Source organism: Dermochelys coriacea, chromosome 1 (assembly GCF_009764565.3).
Source record: "Dermochelys coriacea isolate rDerCor1 chromosome 1, rDerCor1.pri.v4, whole genome shotgun sequence".
NCBI lineage: Eukaryota > Metazoa > Chordata > Testudines > Dermochelyidae > Dermochelys > Dermochelys coriacea.
This window is the reverse complement of record NC_050068.2, coordinates 257,695,294-257,711,177: the sequence shown is the minus strand read 5'-3', so window position 1 is coordinate 257,711,177 and position 15,884 is coordinate 257,695,294. Positions and strand designations below refer to the sequence as shown.

The following is a 15,884-nucleotide window of genomic DNA, read 5'->3' as shown; positions in this document are numbered from 1 at the left end:
TGATTACAAATTGTAAGTAACAGGAAGGAAATGCGTTAGATTATCTTTTGTTTAACTTGTGAATTTTCCCTGTGCTAAGAGGGAGGTTTATTCCTGGTTTGATTTTGTTTTGTTTTTTTTTGTAACTTTAGAGTTTTGCCTAGAGGGGAATCCTCTGTGTTTTGAATCTGATTACCCTGTAAAATTACCTTCCATCCTGATCTTATAGAGCTGCTTCTTTTATTTCGTTTTTATAATAAAGCTCTGTTTTTATTAACCTGATTGGTTTTTAGTGTCCTAAAAACCCAAGGGTCTGGTCTTTGCTCACCTTGTTTACCTATCTGGTTGGTAGATTATTCTCAAGCCTCCCCAGGAAAGGGGGTGAAGGGCCTTGGGGGAATATTTTGGGGAAACAGGAACTCCAAGTGTCCTTTTTCTTAATCTTTGTCTAACTCACTTGGTGGTGGCAGCAGTGCTCATCCAAGGATGAGGAAGGATTTGTGCCTTGGGGAAGGTTTTAACCTAAGCTGGTAGAAATAAGCTTAGGGGGTCTTTCATGTGGGTCCCCACATCTTTACCCTAGAGTTCAGAGTGGGGAGGGAACCCTGACAAAAGCACTTTGAGATAATTGAATAGCGAACTCTATACAAGTGTGAATATTTATTTTATTAAGCAGGGTGGATCAGCATTCTTTGTTCTGTTTGATTTTAGACAGAAAAGGGTCCCCTGGGTACTATCAAGAAAGCCTCAGGGCAAAAAGCAATCTTCTTGAGATCAGAGGGTAATCAGAGTGCTGATCAGGTAGAGTGCCCAACACCTTAGAGATAATAAAGAATATATGGGACTAATTTACTACTAGAGCACCAGTCAAAAGCCAGATCCCCTCATATTTTCCTTCAAGTAGCTAAGAGGAGAGGAAAAGGGTGATTTAAATTAAATAAATGTTATTGCTATGACAGGGATAGAAGGATAGCAGAATAAAATAGAGCATAATCCCAAGGGCCTGCACAATATAAACAATGGATTTTTATACCAAGTGGGGATTCTCCCCTCTTTTCAGGAAGTAAGAGTGGGAGGAGAAAGGAGATCCACACATGTCCTCTAAAGTACTGGAAGAATTGCTCTGAAGAATTCAGCAGTGTAGGTAGTAGGAAGAATAAACAGAAAATTAAGGAAAACCCAGATATTGCAGGAAGTTGTGTGGATGATGGAGGAAAGGTCATTGATAAAAAGCTCTTATTAAGCACTTCAACTTTTTTAATAAGACTTCAGAGGCAATCCTGTCTATTGCAGACCGGTAAACCTAACTTCAGTACCAAGCAAATTGGTTGAAACTTTTGTAAAGAACAGAATGATCAGATACATAGCTAAACACAAGTTTCAGAGTAGCAGCCGTGTTAGTCTGTATTCGCAAAAAGAAAAGGAGTACTTGTGGCACCTTAGAGACTAACAAATTTATTAGAGCATAAGCTTTCGTGAGCTACAGCTCACTTCATCGGATGCATTTGATGAAGTGAGCTGTAGCTCACGAAAGCTTATGCTCTAATAAATTTGTTAGTCTCTAAGGTGCCACAAGTACTCCTTTTCTTATAGCTAAACACAGTATGCTGGGAAAGCATCCACATGCCTTTTGTAAAGGGAAATCATACCTCACCAATCTATTAGAATTTTTGAGGGTGTCAACAAGCATGTGGACAGGGCTAATCCAGTGTATATAGTGTACTTGGATTTTCAGAAAGCCTTTGACGAGGTCTCTCACCAAAGGCTATTAAGCAAACTAAGCAGTTATGGGATAAAAGGGAAGGTACTTTCATGGAACAGTAACTGGTTAAAAGACAGGAAACGAAGGGTAGGAATAAATAGTCAGTTTTCAGAAAGGAGAGAGGTAAACAGCAGGATCCCCCAAGAATCTGTAGTGGGGCCAGTGCTGTTCAACATAACTGTAAATGACCTGAAAAAGAGGGTGAACAGAAAGGTACCAAAATTTGAAGATGATACAAAATTACTCAAGAAAGCTAAGTTCAAAGCTGACTACAAAGCATTACACAGGGATCTCACTAAACTGGGTGACCGGGCAACAAAATGACAGATGAAATTCAGTGATAAGTGCAAAGTAATGCACATTAGAAAAAATAATCCCAACTATACATACAAAATGATGGGGTCTAAATTACCTGTTACCATTCAAGAAAGAGATCTTGGAGTCATTGTGGATAGTTCTCTGAAAATATCTGCTCAATGTGTCCTGGCAGTCAAAAGAGTTAATGTTAGGAACCATTATGAAAGGGATAGAAAATAAAACAGAAGATACTATAATGCCACTACATAATTCCATGATATGCCCACACCTTAAATACTGTGTTCGGTTCTGGTCACATCTAAAAAAAGATATTAGAATTGGAAAAGGTACAGAGAAGGACAGTCAAAATTATTAGAAATATGGAACGGTTTCCATATGAGGAGACATTTAAAAGACGGGGACTGTTCAGCTGAGAAGAGGCAACTAAGGTGGGAAATGATAGAGGTCTATAAAATCATTAATGATCTGGAGAAATTTAATAAGGAAGTGTTGTTATTTATCCCTTCACACAGCACAACAACTAGGGTATGAAATTAATAGGTGTCAGGTTTAAAACAAACAAAAGGAACTACTTCTTCATACAATGCACAGCCAACCTGTGGAATTTATTGCCATGGGATGTTGTGAAGGCCAAAAGTACAACTGGGTTCAAAAAAGAATTAGATACGTTCATGGAGGATAGGTCCATCAATGGCTATTAGCCAAGATGCTCCAGGTATCCCTAAATGTTCAACTGCTAGAAGGTGGGACTGGACTGGGGTACAGGGGATGGATCACTTAAAATTGCCCTGTTCATTCCCTCTGAAGCATCCGGCATTGGCCACTGCAGATGACAGGATACTGGGCTAGATGGACCATTGGTCTGACCAAGCATGGCCAGTCTTACCAAGAGCTCCACTTTATAGATGAGAAAAGTGAGAGGCCACCCATCACCCACCCCAATGAACTAATTCCTGTGGCCATTCATGTACCAGCAGAAGACATGCACTGCCGGAGTTCAGTTTTAGATAAATAACATTCCCCCCCCCTTCTTCGTTTGACACTCTCTGTGTCTCCAGCCCCCCTGTAGAGCCCACAGCGCAGGGCAGACAGGGGGCATGGGGAAGATTTTTTTATGCTGAGCAATGCCCTGCAGTAACAATGCATACGGGTGGCAAGGCCTAGCTCTGAGACACAAGGATGTGGTGGTGCCACACTTATGGGTCCCATCCTGGGGCCTTAGATCAGGCCCTCGCCCCGCCAGCTTGGGGCCTAGCTTAGCCTTCCAAGGGCGCATGGCCGGGAGCAGCCTCCACCCACTCCAGCTTCACCGCATTGCAGGACTAGCCGGGGGGGGGGGGGAGCAGTGCATTGTGGGACGCTGGCGGATATGCTGGGCGCAGAGCAGGCTCGGTGCACTGTGGGAAATTGAGGGGCTGACTCTGCGCTCGCGCTCTCTCCCCCCCCTTGGAGTCAGCCTCGAGACTAGGGTGGACTTTCTAGCCTGGCTCGCAGCGAGCTCGCGGCGCTCTTTGACGTCCGACAATGACGCGCGTTCTTTTCGTTTACGACAGCCCGGGCGGACTTTTTTTTTTTTTTTTTGCTTTACGGCAACACTTGCCTTCCCCCACCGAGCGGAAGCGGAACAGCCCTGTCTGCTTTTACGACGGTTCGTCCGGCGGCGAGCGCGGCGTGATGACGTGTGTGACTGTGGGCGCGCCGCCCAAGCCCAGTCTTTCCGGCAGCCGGCACCCCCGGCCCGCGCGCATCTGCCTCCATCGGGACCCGCCGGGCCCCCGCAGGTGAGGGAGGGGGGGCGGGCGCGCGAGGCCCCACGCGCAGCTCGGAGTCTGCCGGGCCCGGATCCGCCCTGGACACGGGACCCCCCCCCCCGGCCCAGAGGCCGCCTCCCCTTGGGGAGTCTAGGCCTCGCCGGGCCTGCTGGGGCCTCAGCCCGCGGGGTGGGACCGGCCCGCGCGGCTTCTGCCCTGGCTGGGACAGAGGCCCGGCCTCCCCGCTGGGCTGCTCGGCTGGACCCGGGCTGCCGGGCACGGCTCCCGCACACGCCGAGCCGGGGGTGCCGCTCCGCTGAGCCGAGTGACCATGTGCGGTGCCGGGGCTGCTGACTCGCCGGTTCTCACTAACCTGCGGGACTCGCTGCTGCGGGATCTACCCATGGCCCAACATGTAAGCCCAGGTCCTCGAAGGTGTTTAGCTCCCGCTGGTTTGAGTGAGTGTTAGGGGCCTAAATACCTTTGAGCAACTGGGTCTTAGTGACACTGGATTAGACGTTTCTGTGAATAAGGATAGCTGCTTCTTTGACACTAGCTAGGACAATAAAGAACTATAAGGACAGTAGATCCCCAAGCATAAAGTGATCTCCAGCTGTGGTCAGAAAGAAACATCCATCAGGGAAAATAATTGTGCTATTATGCACAGTAAAGAGAGATATTAAACGTTTTTTTTCTGGGGCTTTTTATATTGCTATTGGCAGAGGCAGGTTACTTGACTATTGATTTTTTGTTTTTGTTTAACAGTTCAATTGATAAGATTCTTACACAGGAAAGTAATTATTATATTACATACTGACAATGCTGTCAGAGCTCCTGAGACCTTCACCTTTTCCTTGACCCCAGAAATTCTGGGCTATGACCCTAACCCTGGAAACTTTTCTGTGTGTGGTCTCATTAAAAATGGTGCTACCTACTCTTGTCTTTTGAATAGGCATCATTGCCCAGTCACTGTCAGATGAAGTTTCCCAGCAGCCTCATCTTCAGTCTTGTAGGGTTAAAATGTTCCTAACATTTGACCACCCCCCCCCTTTTTTTTAAGGATTTTACAAGATGGCTAAATTCATGACACCTGTGATCCAGGACAACCCCTCAGGTTGGGGTCCATGTGCTGTTCCTGAGCAGTTCAAAGATATGCCATATCAGCCCTTCAGCAAAGGAGATCGTTTGGGAAAGGTACCTGTGCTAATGCTGCTAAATGAATCACTGGAGCAATCGGTTAATGCCCATGTATTAGTCTGTGTGGCAATTCCTGTTAGCTGTTCTTGTCATATGGGCTGTGTGAGTCCTGAACTGTTCCCTACAGTGCCCCTCCACACACACTCACATATACCATTGGTGCTCTGCTACTTATAGCTTCCTTCTCCCCTATTGCAGGTGCTGCAAGAAGTGGTACATGAACCATGACTTCTTGATAGTGTGTGTAAGCAGAGCAGGGAGTTTGAAAGAATATTGATAGTTATAAGATGATTGTAAGGTAGGCTCTGGAACATAAAGCACTAATTTCTCTCGATGAGTGGCATCTAGATTAAGAGATTGTGGAGAGAGAGTTTAAAATGTTGGTTGACACACACTCATCAACTTCTCCTGGTTTTTTTTTTTTTATTTTTTATTAGGTTGCAGACTGGACAGGAGCCACTTATCAGGACAAAAGATACACAAGTAAGTGCTATTTTGGTGGCGGCTCTTGTCTGAGATACTTCACATGAGGTTTCTTCAGTCATCATCGCTGCTTCCTTCCCTCATCGCTGTCTTTAGTAGTGTCTATGAAACCTATGAACCTACAGATCTCCACCAAGTGAGAGAAGTTCCTTGAACTCAGAAGTGTGCCCTACCCTTGGAGAGAGGCATTTGGGGCTGTCTCCATCCTTAGGGGTTTCTCCTGGCTTTGAGCTTCCTTGTGAAAAGGAACTTGTCTGAGAGGATGGGGGACCCTCCCACAATGGACTGCTCTAAGAGAAAAGCCCTACCTCTGGTTTCAAGCTCGGGTGATCCAACAGACAGAGAGGCGTGCTAACTCTGAGTTCTTCTCATGAGGAATGGTTTACAACCAGCAGTAAGGTAATTTGGGTCATTGTGTCCTCAGATAAGTACTCATCGCAGTTTGGTGGGGGAAGCCAGTATGCATATTTTCATGAGGAGGATGAGACCAGCTTCCAGCTTGTGGACACAGCACGTACACAGAAGACGGCATACCAAAGGAATCGTATGAGATTTGCACAGGTATCTTGCACATTTCCTGAACCCTTTCTGAAACAGTGGAATTGCTGTAAAGATACCATTTATAACCTGAACATCCCTTCCCTTCTCTTCGTCATTCTCAGAGGAACCTTCGGCGAGACAAGGACCGCCGGAACATGCTTCAGTTCAACATGCAGACCCTGCCTAAGAGTGCCAAACAGAAGGAGAGGTGAGGGCCCCAAACCTGAACTCTCTGCTGGTATTGGATCTGTGATTAGGTGTCTCGGTTTGCTAACTGGCTTCTGTCAATTGAGTTATTGTAACAAAAACCCAAGACTTCCAAGACAGATCTTTTGCTAGGGTCTGCTGTGGTTTGAAGTGATGGTTTCATGTGATGATTGTGGAACCAACAGGATTTTCTAAGCCAAACTCAGGAAAATAAATTACTGTTGTAAAAGCAGCATGTGCACCTTCTGAGAGCTGTAATACAATCTTCAAAAGCTGGGTGTCCAAATGAAGTTGCCATTTTCAAAGAGTCATTGAGAGCATACAGTGCCTCAGCCCGCTGTGGGGGTCCAGCAGTTCAGCAGATGCTTGGGACCTGAGATCCCAGTGGTTTCAGCAGTGACTTGGGAAGATGGGAGAGCTGGGGACACGCTGTTGGAACTGTGTCTCATGAGGTTGTCACATTCCTCTATTTACAGAGACCGTCTACGTCTACAAAAGAAATTTCAGAAGCAGTTCGGGGTGAGGCAGAAATGGGACCAAAAATCACAGGTAAAGTAACTGATTTTTAACTGTACTGTTTGATCAGTTCCTCTGGCTGCTCTTATTATACAGACTTAAGTGTACCCTGTTCCCTGTGGTAGCATTCCTCTAACCCACTCCTCCTTCTGCTGTTCTCACACGAATCCTGATGTGCTGTGTCTTTCTTTCTTTTTCTTTCTCCATCTGGCCTTCCTCTGGCCACACAGCAGAAGCCTCGCGACTCCTCTGTTGAAGTTCGCAGTGACTGGGAGGTGAAGGAGGAGATGGATTTCCCTCGGCTGATGAAGATGCGCTATCTGGAGGTGTCAGAGCCACAGGACATGTGAGTTCAAGACAACTGAGGCTCCTGTGGGCATTTATTTTGATGTAATCTGTGTGTGGAAAGGGATGGGTACTGGCTTGTGATCCAGTTTTATGAAGTTCCTTTTGGGGGAGGTGCACAAAGTCAGTAGAAATACTCTTGCCAATCACTGTTGTTCCCTGGCACTCTGAGATGGGGTTATTTGTGCTGGTGTCACATGACTACTCGCTTGTTATGACTGCAGAGAGTGCTGTGGGGCCTTGGAATATTATGACAAAGCCTTTGACCGCATTACCACAAGGAATGAAAAGTCCCTGCGGAGCATCAAGCGCATCTTTCACACTGTCACCACTACTGATGACCCAGTCATTCGCAAGGTATTATTGTCCTTCCTGCCTATCGGCTCACAAGATACACTAGTGTGTATATTACTGTGTGGTTTTTTTTTTTTTTTGGACCCTGCGGTTCCCTGTCTGTCCTAAACCAAGGAGTCCAAGATGGTCCTGCTTCCTGGAGTGAGAAGAGATTAACGGAAATATCCCAGGACCCAGCTCTTTAGGCAGCAGAAATTTGTGATCTCCATACCAAAGGGAATGGTATTGGCCAAGGCAGAACTGATTAACACATGGATAGATATCAGCCAAAGGAAAGCTCTATTGTGGATGGGCAGATAGGCAGACCTACAGGCAAGAAGGATGAAGGGGAAGAGAAATGTCAGGGTCACAGATCTGATTCCCAAGATTTCTGGTCTTGAGAGGAAAGGATAATTCTTAGAGTGTTGCTAAAATCAGGGACGGAGGATGAAGAACTTATTCTCTTCCTTGCAGATGCAGGTATCCCTTTTCTGTTATAAATTCTGTCTTTTCTGCCCAACTTGTTTGGGCATTTTCAGGGCTGGATTTTCTGGGCAGCATTTGGCTGACCAACTTGTTGAATGAGTTCAGGTGGGATCAGTGGCATTTGACACGTTTGTGTCCAGATGTCATTGGTGTGCATCAAAGTCTTGTATCAGCCCAGCCTCCAGAGTCTAGAAAAAGGGAATCAGTGTCTGGTTTGCTAAGGCTGCAGTTTACTTTTGGGTGGTGGGGAAAAGAATGTATGCTATCTTCGCTCACACTCTTCCCTCTGTCTGCAGCTGGCGAAGACCCAGGGGAATGTGTTTGCCACAGACGCCATCCTGGCCACACTGATGAGCTGTACTCGGTCTGTGTATTCCTGGGACATCATTGTCCAGAGAGTTGGATCCAAGCTCTTCTTTGACAAGAGGGACAATTCTGACTTTGGTGAGGAGGTTGCTAGGATCAAGGTTGGGCAAGGGAACAAATTACAGCTTTTTGCATTTAGTGTTCCTTATCCCCTTTAAGTCAATATTACCTCTCAAGTGTCCACACTGTGTCTGGAGCAACCCAACAGCTGCACTACCTGCATGTGCTTTGAACAGATTTGGTGCACAGTATGAGGCTTGAGTGCCCTTTTCAGAGGGGTAACTATCCTCCTGATGATCGTTTGAACTTGGCTCTTTTCCCAGACTTGCTGACAGTGAGCGAAACTGCTAATGAACCACCACAGGACGAGGGCAACTCCTTTAATTCACCTCGCAACCTGGCCATGGAAGCAACCTACATCAACCACAACTTCTCCCAGCAATGTCTGAGAATGGTAAGAAGCAAGTGGGCTTAGCAAGGCCTGTCACACAGACAGTACTGTGGAAGACTGAGTCTGCAGGTCTGGAACTTACAATTAATATCAGTGCTGGAGCAGCCTCTTATTAGTGCAAGAGGCACTTCTATTTGCAGTGTTACTTTACATATAAATCATTCCAATTCTGGATGTGTGGATTAACTTTGTGCAGGTGGGGGGTTTGTAGAGAAAACTCCCCTCTTCTTCTTCATGGAGCATTCTATGAAGAGGAAATCCCACCCCATCACTGAACTAGTCAGGATTGTGACAGCATTGAGGCAAATTAAAATGCTTTGTGAAATGCTGGATGCTGATTGGCTGAGGGAGAGAGTCTTTAGTTCCAAGGGGAGATGGGAGGTGAGTGGCTGATGATGATGTGGACATATTAGAGAAAGTCCAGAGAAGAGCCACAAAAATGATTAATAGGTCACGTTTTTCAGACCATAAGGAAAGATGGGGGGGATGGAATGGATTTGTTTAGTCTGGAAAAGAGAGAACTGACGGGGGATGTAAGTTTTCAAGTACATAACAGATTGTTATAAAAAGGAAGGTGATAAATTGTTCTCCTTCACCACAGAGGACAGGACAAGAAGTAGTGGGCTTAAATTGCAGCAAGGAAGATTTAAGGTTAGACATTAAGAATAACTTCCTGTCAGGGTAGTTAAGCATTGCAACAAATTACTTAGGGAGGTTGTGGAATCTCCGTCATTGGAGGTTTTTAAGAACTGGTTAGACAAACACCTGTCAGGGATAGTCTAATCTAGATAATACTTAGTACTGCCTCAGAGCAGAGGACTGGACTAGGTGACCTATTGAGGTCCCTTCTGGTCCTACATTTCTATGATTTTATTATTCGTATCTGTGATTGTGTTTCTGATCAGCTGCCTTAATTCTCTCAAGTTGTTGGGCTTCATGTGATCTGTCCTGGCTTTCTCTGCAGGGGAAGGAAAAATACAAGTTTCCCAACCCAAACCCGTTTGTGGAGGATGACATGGATAAGAATGAAGTGGCCTCTGTTGCATACCGGTGTGTTGTTTGCTTCAAGCATGCACATAGGTTTGGGGAGGGAGGTTCAGAACAGGGTGGAGTTTGACTTCTGTTAACAGCTTGCTAGTGGTAGTGTGACTGAAGCTTTATTTCCCAGGGGCATTGCCACACTGTGATGTGAGAAATTCTGGACTTATGCTTCAGACCGGTATCTCTCACCTTCATACTGGGTTTGAAAGGAGCGGGGTGCTGATAGGGGAGGAAGGGTATGGCTTTTGTGACTGCTTAAGTGGATCCAGGAGCAGGAGTGGAAAATAACACAGCAGATTCTTTGCTTGCAGGTACCGAAGGTGGAAACTGGGAGATGACATAGACCTGATTGTCCGCTGTGAACACGACGGAGTGATGACAGGAGCTGGCGGAGAAGTATCATTCATCAACATCAAAACACTGAATGAATGGGATTCCAGGGTGAGGAAGAACCAGATACCAAACCTCTCTAGGTCCTCCATTGCTGTCTGATGTACCAGGTACAGCAGGCAAGACATGAGACAAGGCTCTTGCGTCACCCCATGTATCTCTTATGTCATTACATCCCATCAGAAAACAATGACTGCGGAGGACCAGCAGTGCCAACTAAACTAACTCTGCATCTCCCAAGTGCTGGGTAGTCTGTTTGAACCCTCTTCCAGGCTCCTGCATTCCATGTGATAGCCAGTCTGATGGAGCTCTCCCTTGACTCTTTTACCTGGCCAGGACCCTGTATACTGGCCAGTACATATCCCTCCCTCCAGAATCACCGAGTCTTTTAAGCCTCCCATCTCTTCTCTGCATAGTATAATTGGGTAGCTCACAGGTGATCCTTATGTTTTCTCATCGTAGTTAGAGATAATTGCACCCATGGCTTGTTGACTGTGACTTTGACCTCTCTTTTCAGCATTGCAATGGAGTGGACTGGCGTCAGAAGCTAGATTCTCAGAGAGGAGCTGTGATTGCCACTGAGCTGAAAAACAACAGTTACAAATTAGCCCGCTGGACGTCTTGTGCACTGCTGGCTGGATCGGAGTATCTTAAACTTGGGTGAGACCAATATAGGATTTGCCTGTCAAGTATCTTCTAAGTGCTTTTGCTGTCGTGTGGTGGTGTATATGTGTGGGAGAGTGGTTTTTAGGAGCTGCACAATCACAGAATTCCCTCCCATTTTTATTCCATTTGGCAAACCAGAAACTTCTTTTGAATATATTTTAGCATTGGTGACTGGGGCAGAATGGGGTACAATGTGGACTGTGGTTTGAAACAAGCTACTTCCCCACAATGTCCTGCTGACTGACCTGGAAAGACCCACCTGTACATGTGACAGTGGAGTTCAGTCTCCATGGCCCATTCAGTTCTTGGCTTGTCTGCTGAACATGGGAGATAATTATAGTGGTTAATGCGGTACCCGTTTAGATCTTGACTGAGACTCCTGGCACATCCTCGAGAGATGTATTGGCGGGGGGTCTGTGACTTGAACCTGGCAACTTAAGTGAATGGCCCTATGTCCCATTACTGATCTCCTGAGCAATCCACTCCTGATATTAGCCTCTCCTTCTTCCAGTCCCCAAAGCACCTTAGCCAAGTGGCTTTTTCCTTGTTTATTTCAAAATGTTGGCACAGAGTTGATGCAGTTCTCTTAATTAGAACCCTGCTCTGCTGACCAGCCGACCTAGTCAGTTGCACAACAGAAGCTGTGGGTGCTGGTTTGTACCATGTATATTTCTCTTTCATTGACATTTTAAATCAACTTTGTTGCTGCAACACACTTTCTCTAACACTTTTTTCATCTCTGGTGACTGGGTGTTTAAAATAAGATGCTTGATATTTCAAATCTAGCTTCTTTGCCATCTCTGGTTTCAGTCCACCTGACGTGATGTGCAGCTGCCTCAGACTAATTTGTTTGAATCAAAACTCTCTGCTCAGGGCTCTATTGTTAAATCTCTGTCTTTCCTGTTTGTGGGACCTGGGAATCATCTCCTTTATCACCTCTTTTGTTTTGGACGATGGAAGTGTAGTTCCTCTTCGGCTTAGCAACCCTATCCGTTTTACGCTGGCCTGGTCTACATTAGAGTTAGGTCGACATAAGGCATCTTACGTTGACCTAACTCTGTAAGCATCTACATTACAATGTAGCTCCCAGTGATGTAAATCCCCCACTACATCGACTTAATAACTCTACCTCCGCGACAAGTGTAGTAGTTAGGGTGACAGTGTCCATACAGACACTGCGTTACTTGTGTCACCTGGGGCTCACACCTGCAGCCCCCCTGCTGCTGGGGGCTGACAGCCCAAGCTGTGAGCCTCGGCAGCAGGGGGACTCCAAGCTGTGAGCCTACAGGGCGGCGGGACTTCAGCCATCAGTGCCCCACACAGTTAAGTCAATGGAAGCGCTCCTGATGAGGACACACCGCTGACAGAAGGACTATAGCGTGTTGTGAAACACTGCTTTAATTACTGCAGTGGCTGTTCACTGACTTGACTTAATTTGGTAGTGTAGACAAGCCCTCAGTTACTGTCTGAGACACAGGAATAGCTCCCCAACAAGGAATCCTGTCCATTTTCCCCTTTGAAGTGGGGGGTTGATTCCTGCAGCTCAGCCCAGAAGTTAAAATCTATGTGATCACCTCATTTTGGTGACTTAACTGTGAGTCTGGGCTGGGGCATTGAATTTCCTGACCTTTTTTGCCTTTCCTCCCCAGGTATGTGTCCCGTTACCACGTAAAGGATTCTGCTCGCCACGTGATCTTGGGCACACAGCAGTTCAAGCCGAATGAGTTTGCCAGCCAGATTAACCTGAGTATGGAGAACGCATGGGGCATCCTGCGCTGTGTCATTGACGTCTGCATGAAATTGGATGAGGGCAAATACCTCATCCTCAAAGACCCCAACAAGCAAGTGATCCGGGTTTACAGTCTCCCTGATGGCACCTTCAGCTCCGATGAGGAGGAGGATGATGAGGAGGAGGAGGAGGAAGAGGAAGGTCTGTAGAATGCTCAGTGGCTCTGGTGCTCAGTGACTGAGGCCTGAGAGAAAGGGGGGAATGTAACTGGGGGATTAGATCTCAGAATTTTCAAGCTACCTATCAAGGTGAGAGGTGGTATGTGGAGAGTACAGTCACTGTGGGTCTTTCGATCAGTGGTGAAAGCAGAGTAAACATGTTAACTACTCCCAGAGACTGGAAGGCTAATGAAATAAATACAAAGGAACCTAGAGAGATCTAAAAACATGAGAAGAGAGTTGCAACAAGTCTCACATGCGGAGAGGGGTGGGGACTAATTCATCTGAGAGAAAAACATATTCTGAAACCCTGAGTGGAAGGGGGAGTAACTTGGAAAGGAAAGCTCAGCTCAGTAATACTGTGACATGGGGGGTGGCAGTGACTGATTTCAGCACAAATGGCAGGTGCTCAGTGCTACTGAGAATCAAGCCACTGTCATGACATTTAGATAAAGAGGAGAAAATCCAAAGTGAGACATTAAAAAATGAGTGGCTAGCCCAATTAAGCTAATGAGTCCATTTCAAATGGATGACTGGAAAGCGAGTGTGGGAGCACTAGTCATGCAGACTGGGAGACTTTCTACGAGGAAGGAAGATCCTAGGGCAAGTGCTGGCTCACCTCCCCACTACCTGAAACAATCCCTGATCCCTAGCATGTGCCCCTCATGTTCTATCTCCACTGTGGGAGGCAAGTCGACTTGAAGCTCATGTTCATGGGACGTTAAAAGGGTCTGAATGCTGTTTTAAGCTTTCTGTAGATTTGGGCAGATCTGTTGAGCTTGGATCTGTTCACTTTTTGAAGGTTTTCTGAACAGTCATAATAGCTAAATAGCTTTTTTTTTTTAATTAAATTTAAGATTCTCAAGTGAATCACACAGCAACAAAAATAATCTGTAGCAATTTATGTGGTTGTGGTGTTCTGTTGTAGATGTGGCCCTAATGAACAGTCTTGTACTGGGTGAAAAGGGCAGGCAAGATTGTGCCATGAAGAGTAAAAGATATTTTGTTGTTGTTGCATTTTCTCGGGGGAGGGGGTGTCTGCTGCTTCATATTGTTCCACCACAACCTTTTTTCTCTCTTTCAGAGGAAGAGAGCTAAACCCTGTGGTCAGGGAGCAGGGGCTTCAGTGACCAAACGCTCGTCCCACCCCTGTGTTGTTGTGGGTGGAATCTTAGCTGAACCTTTGCACCGTGCTCATTTACAAGTTTAATTAACGGAATAAAGAGTTTTGTTCTGTTTAATGAGTTTGTTGTCCATTGTCTTATGGATAAATATGCTGTACGCAGAAACCTACTTTACAAATGTGGTGTGAAAAGAAACCCTGGGAGGAAAGCAGCTGTTGAAATGGCAAGTGAGCTGTTGTAATAAAGTATGCTGCTTTACAAAAAGTTTACCACCTCCAACTATTTTGTATGTCTTCTCTGCCAACATTTTGTGCTAGTGTTTTCCTGCTTCACCCGGTTGGGAAGAGGTGAGTATTCTTCTCTACTGCAGTAAAGGAAATAGAGGTTAAACAGTTTTTCCTTTTCTCCCGGGTACAATGAGTGGTGATATCAGAGATCTCAGTGCATCTGAAATATGTGTAACTATTGGTACCCCTTTCTGACTGACAGCACGCTGGTATAGAGCCTCTATACTCTAGTATAGTATAGTATAGTATACTCTATAGAGTATAGATAGCTACTCTGAAATCTGTCCCACCAGTTCCCCTGTGGCCTTATGTCTTATCTGGTGCAGGGGAAAGAACATGCTAATTTTCAGGTTGTAAGTGTAGAAAATGAGGAGTGGTTTCAGAGTGGTTAGCTGTATTAGTCTGTATCAGCAAAAACAACTAGGAGTCCTTGTGGCACCTTATAGAGACTAACAAATTTATTTATTTGAACTAAAACCCACTTCATCAGATGCCTGGAGTGAAAAATACAGTAAGCAGTATAAATATTACAGCACATGAAAAGATGGGAGTTGCCTTACCAAGTGTGGGGTCAGTGCTAATGAGGCCAATTCAATTAAGGTGGAAGTGGCCTATTCTCAACAGTTGACAAGAAGAGGAAAATGTCGAGAGGGAAAATTACTTTTGTAGTGCTAACGAGGCCAGTGCAATCAAGGTGTACATCGCCCATTTCCAACTGTTGACAAGAAGATGCATCAGCAGAGGGAAAATTACTTTTTGTAGTGACCCATCCAGTCCCAGTCTTTATTCAGGTCTAATTTGATGGTGTCCAGTTTGCAGATTAGTTCCAGTTCTGCAGTTTCTCGTTGAAGTCTGTTTTTGAAGTTTTTTGATGAAGAATTGCCGCTTTTAAGTCCGTTATTGAGCATCCAGGGAGATTGAAATGCTCTCCTACTGTTTTTTGAATGTTACAATTCTTGACGTCTGATTTGTGTCCATTCTTTTGCGTCAAGGCTGTTCAGTTTGGCCAATGAACATGGCAGAGGGGCATTGCTGGCACATGATGACATACATCACAGTGGTAGATATGCAGGTGAATGAGCCCCTGATGGTGTGGCTGCTGTGGTTAGTCCATGATGAGTTTAATTCCAGGCTCCTGCCAATAGGTTGCTACTCCCCTGCCTACCAATGTACTGGTGTATTAGTGGAGGGAGGTACTAAATACCATTTCATTAGCACTTTTGATCCCAAAGTGCTTTTCAATTTAATATATAGCACTCATTTTGCCTGCCACAGAGGCCTAACTCTCTGCTATTCCATACCGCCACCCTCTTAATAATACAATGTATTACCAGTCCTACTTTGATCAGTGTGGCTACAGCTTTAACCTCCTAGGGCAAACTACTTCCCCTGACTTTGCTACCAGGTGTGTGTACAATATTTCCATTGCTTTAGATCATACAGATGGAATGCTAGTCTGCTCTTCTCTCCCTGCACCAATCTCTTCCAGAAAGAATTACTTCTCAGAATCCTGCAAAGGGAATTCAGCTCCCTTCCAGATACATCAGGCTGTGCCCGCTCTCCATAAGCTACCCTAGACTCCTCCTCTTCCTGGAAAGAAGCATTTGCCCCCTTAGCCTTATTGGGTGGGGGCACTGCTATGCAGAGGCCTATACTATCAATTGTCCAAGATATCAAAAGTCCAACTCTCCCTGT

The 15,884-nt window shown here is 45.6% G+C and overlaps 1 protein-coding gene across 2 annotated transcripts; it reads left to right on the top strand.

Annotated features, from left to right (window-relative positions):
* Positions 1-3,458: 3,458 nt before the first annotated feature.
* On the top strand, positions 3,459-14,019 carry EIF3D (eukaryotic translation initiation factor 3 subunit D). Of its 2 annotated transcripts, none has more exons than XM_038384249.2 (15): positions 3,459-3,840; positions 4,871-5,004; positions 5,445-5,490; positions 5,915-6,051; positions 6,153-6,238; positions 6,714-6,786; positions 6,987-7,099; positions 7,323-7,455; positions 8,214-8,361; positions 8,607-8,737; positions 9,699-9,784; positions 10,087-10,216; positions 10,683-10,825; positions 12,481-12,761; positions 13,863-14,019. In XM_038384249.2, the coding sequence occupies exons 2-15, from the start codon at positions 4,882-4,884 to the stop codon at positions 13,874-13,876; spliced, it is 1,644 nt and encodes a 547-aa protein (XP_038240177.1). In that variant the 5' UTR covers positions 3,459-3,840; positions 4,871-4,881; the 3' UTR covers positions 13,877-14,019. The 2 variants fall into 2 exon arrangements, with proteins under 2 accessions (XP_038240177.1, XP_038240161.1); XM_038384233.2 differs by having other exon boundaries at positions 3,510-3,840; positions 6,984-7,099.
* The last annotated feature ends 1,865 nt before the right edge of the window (positions 14,020-15,884 follow it).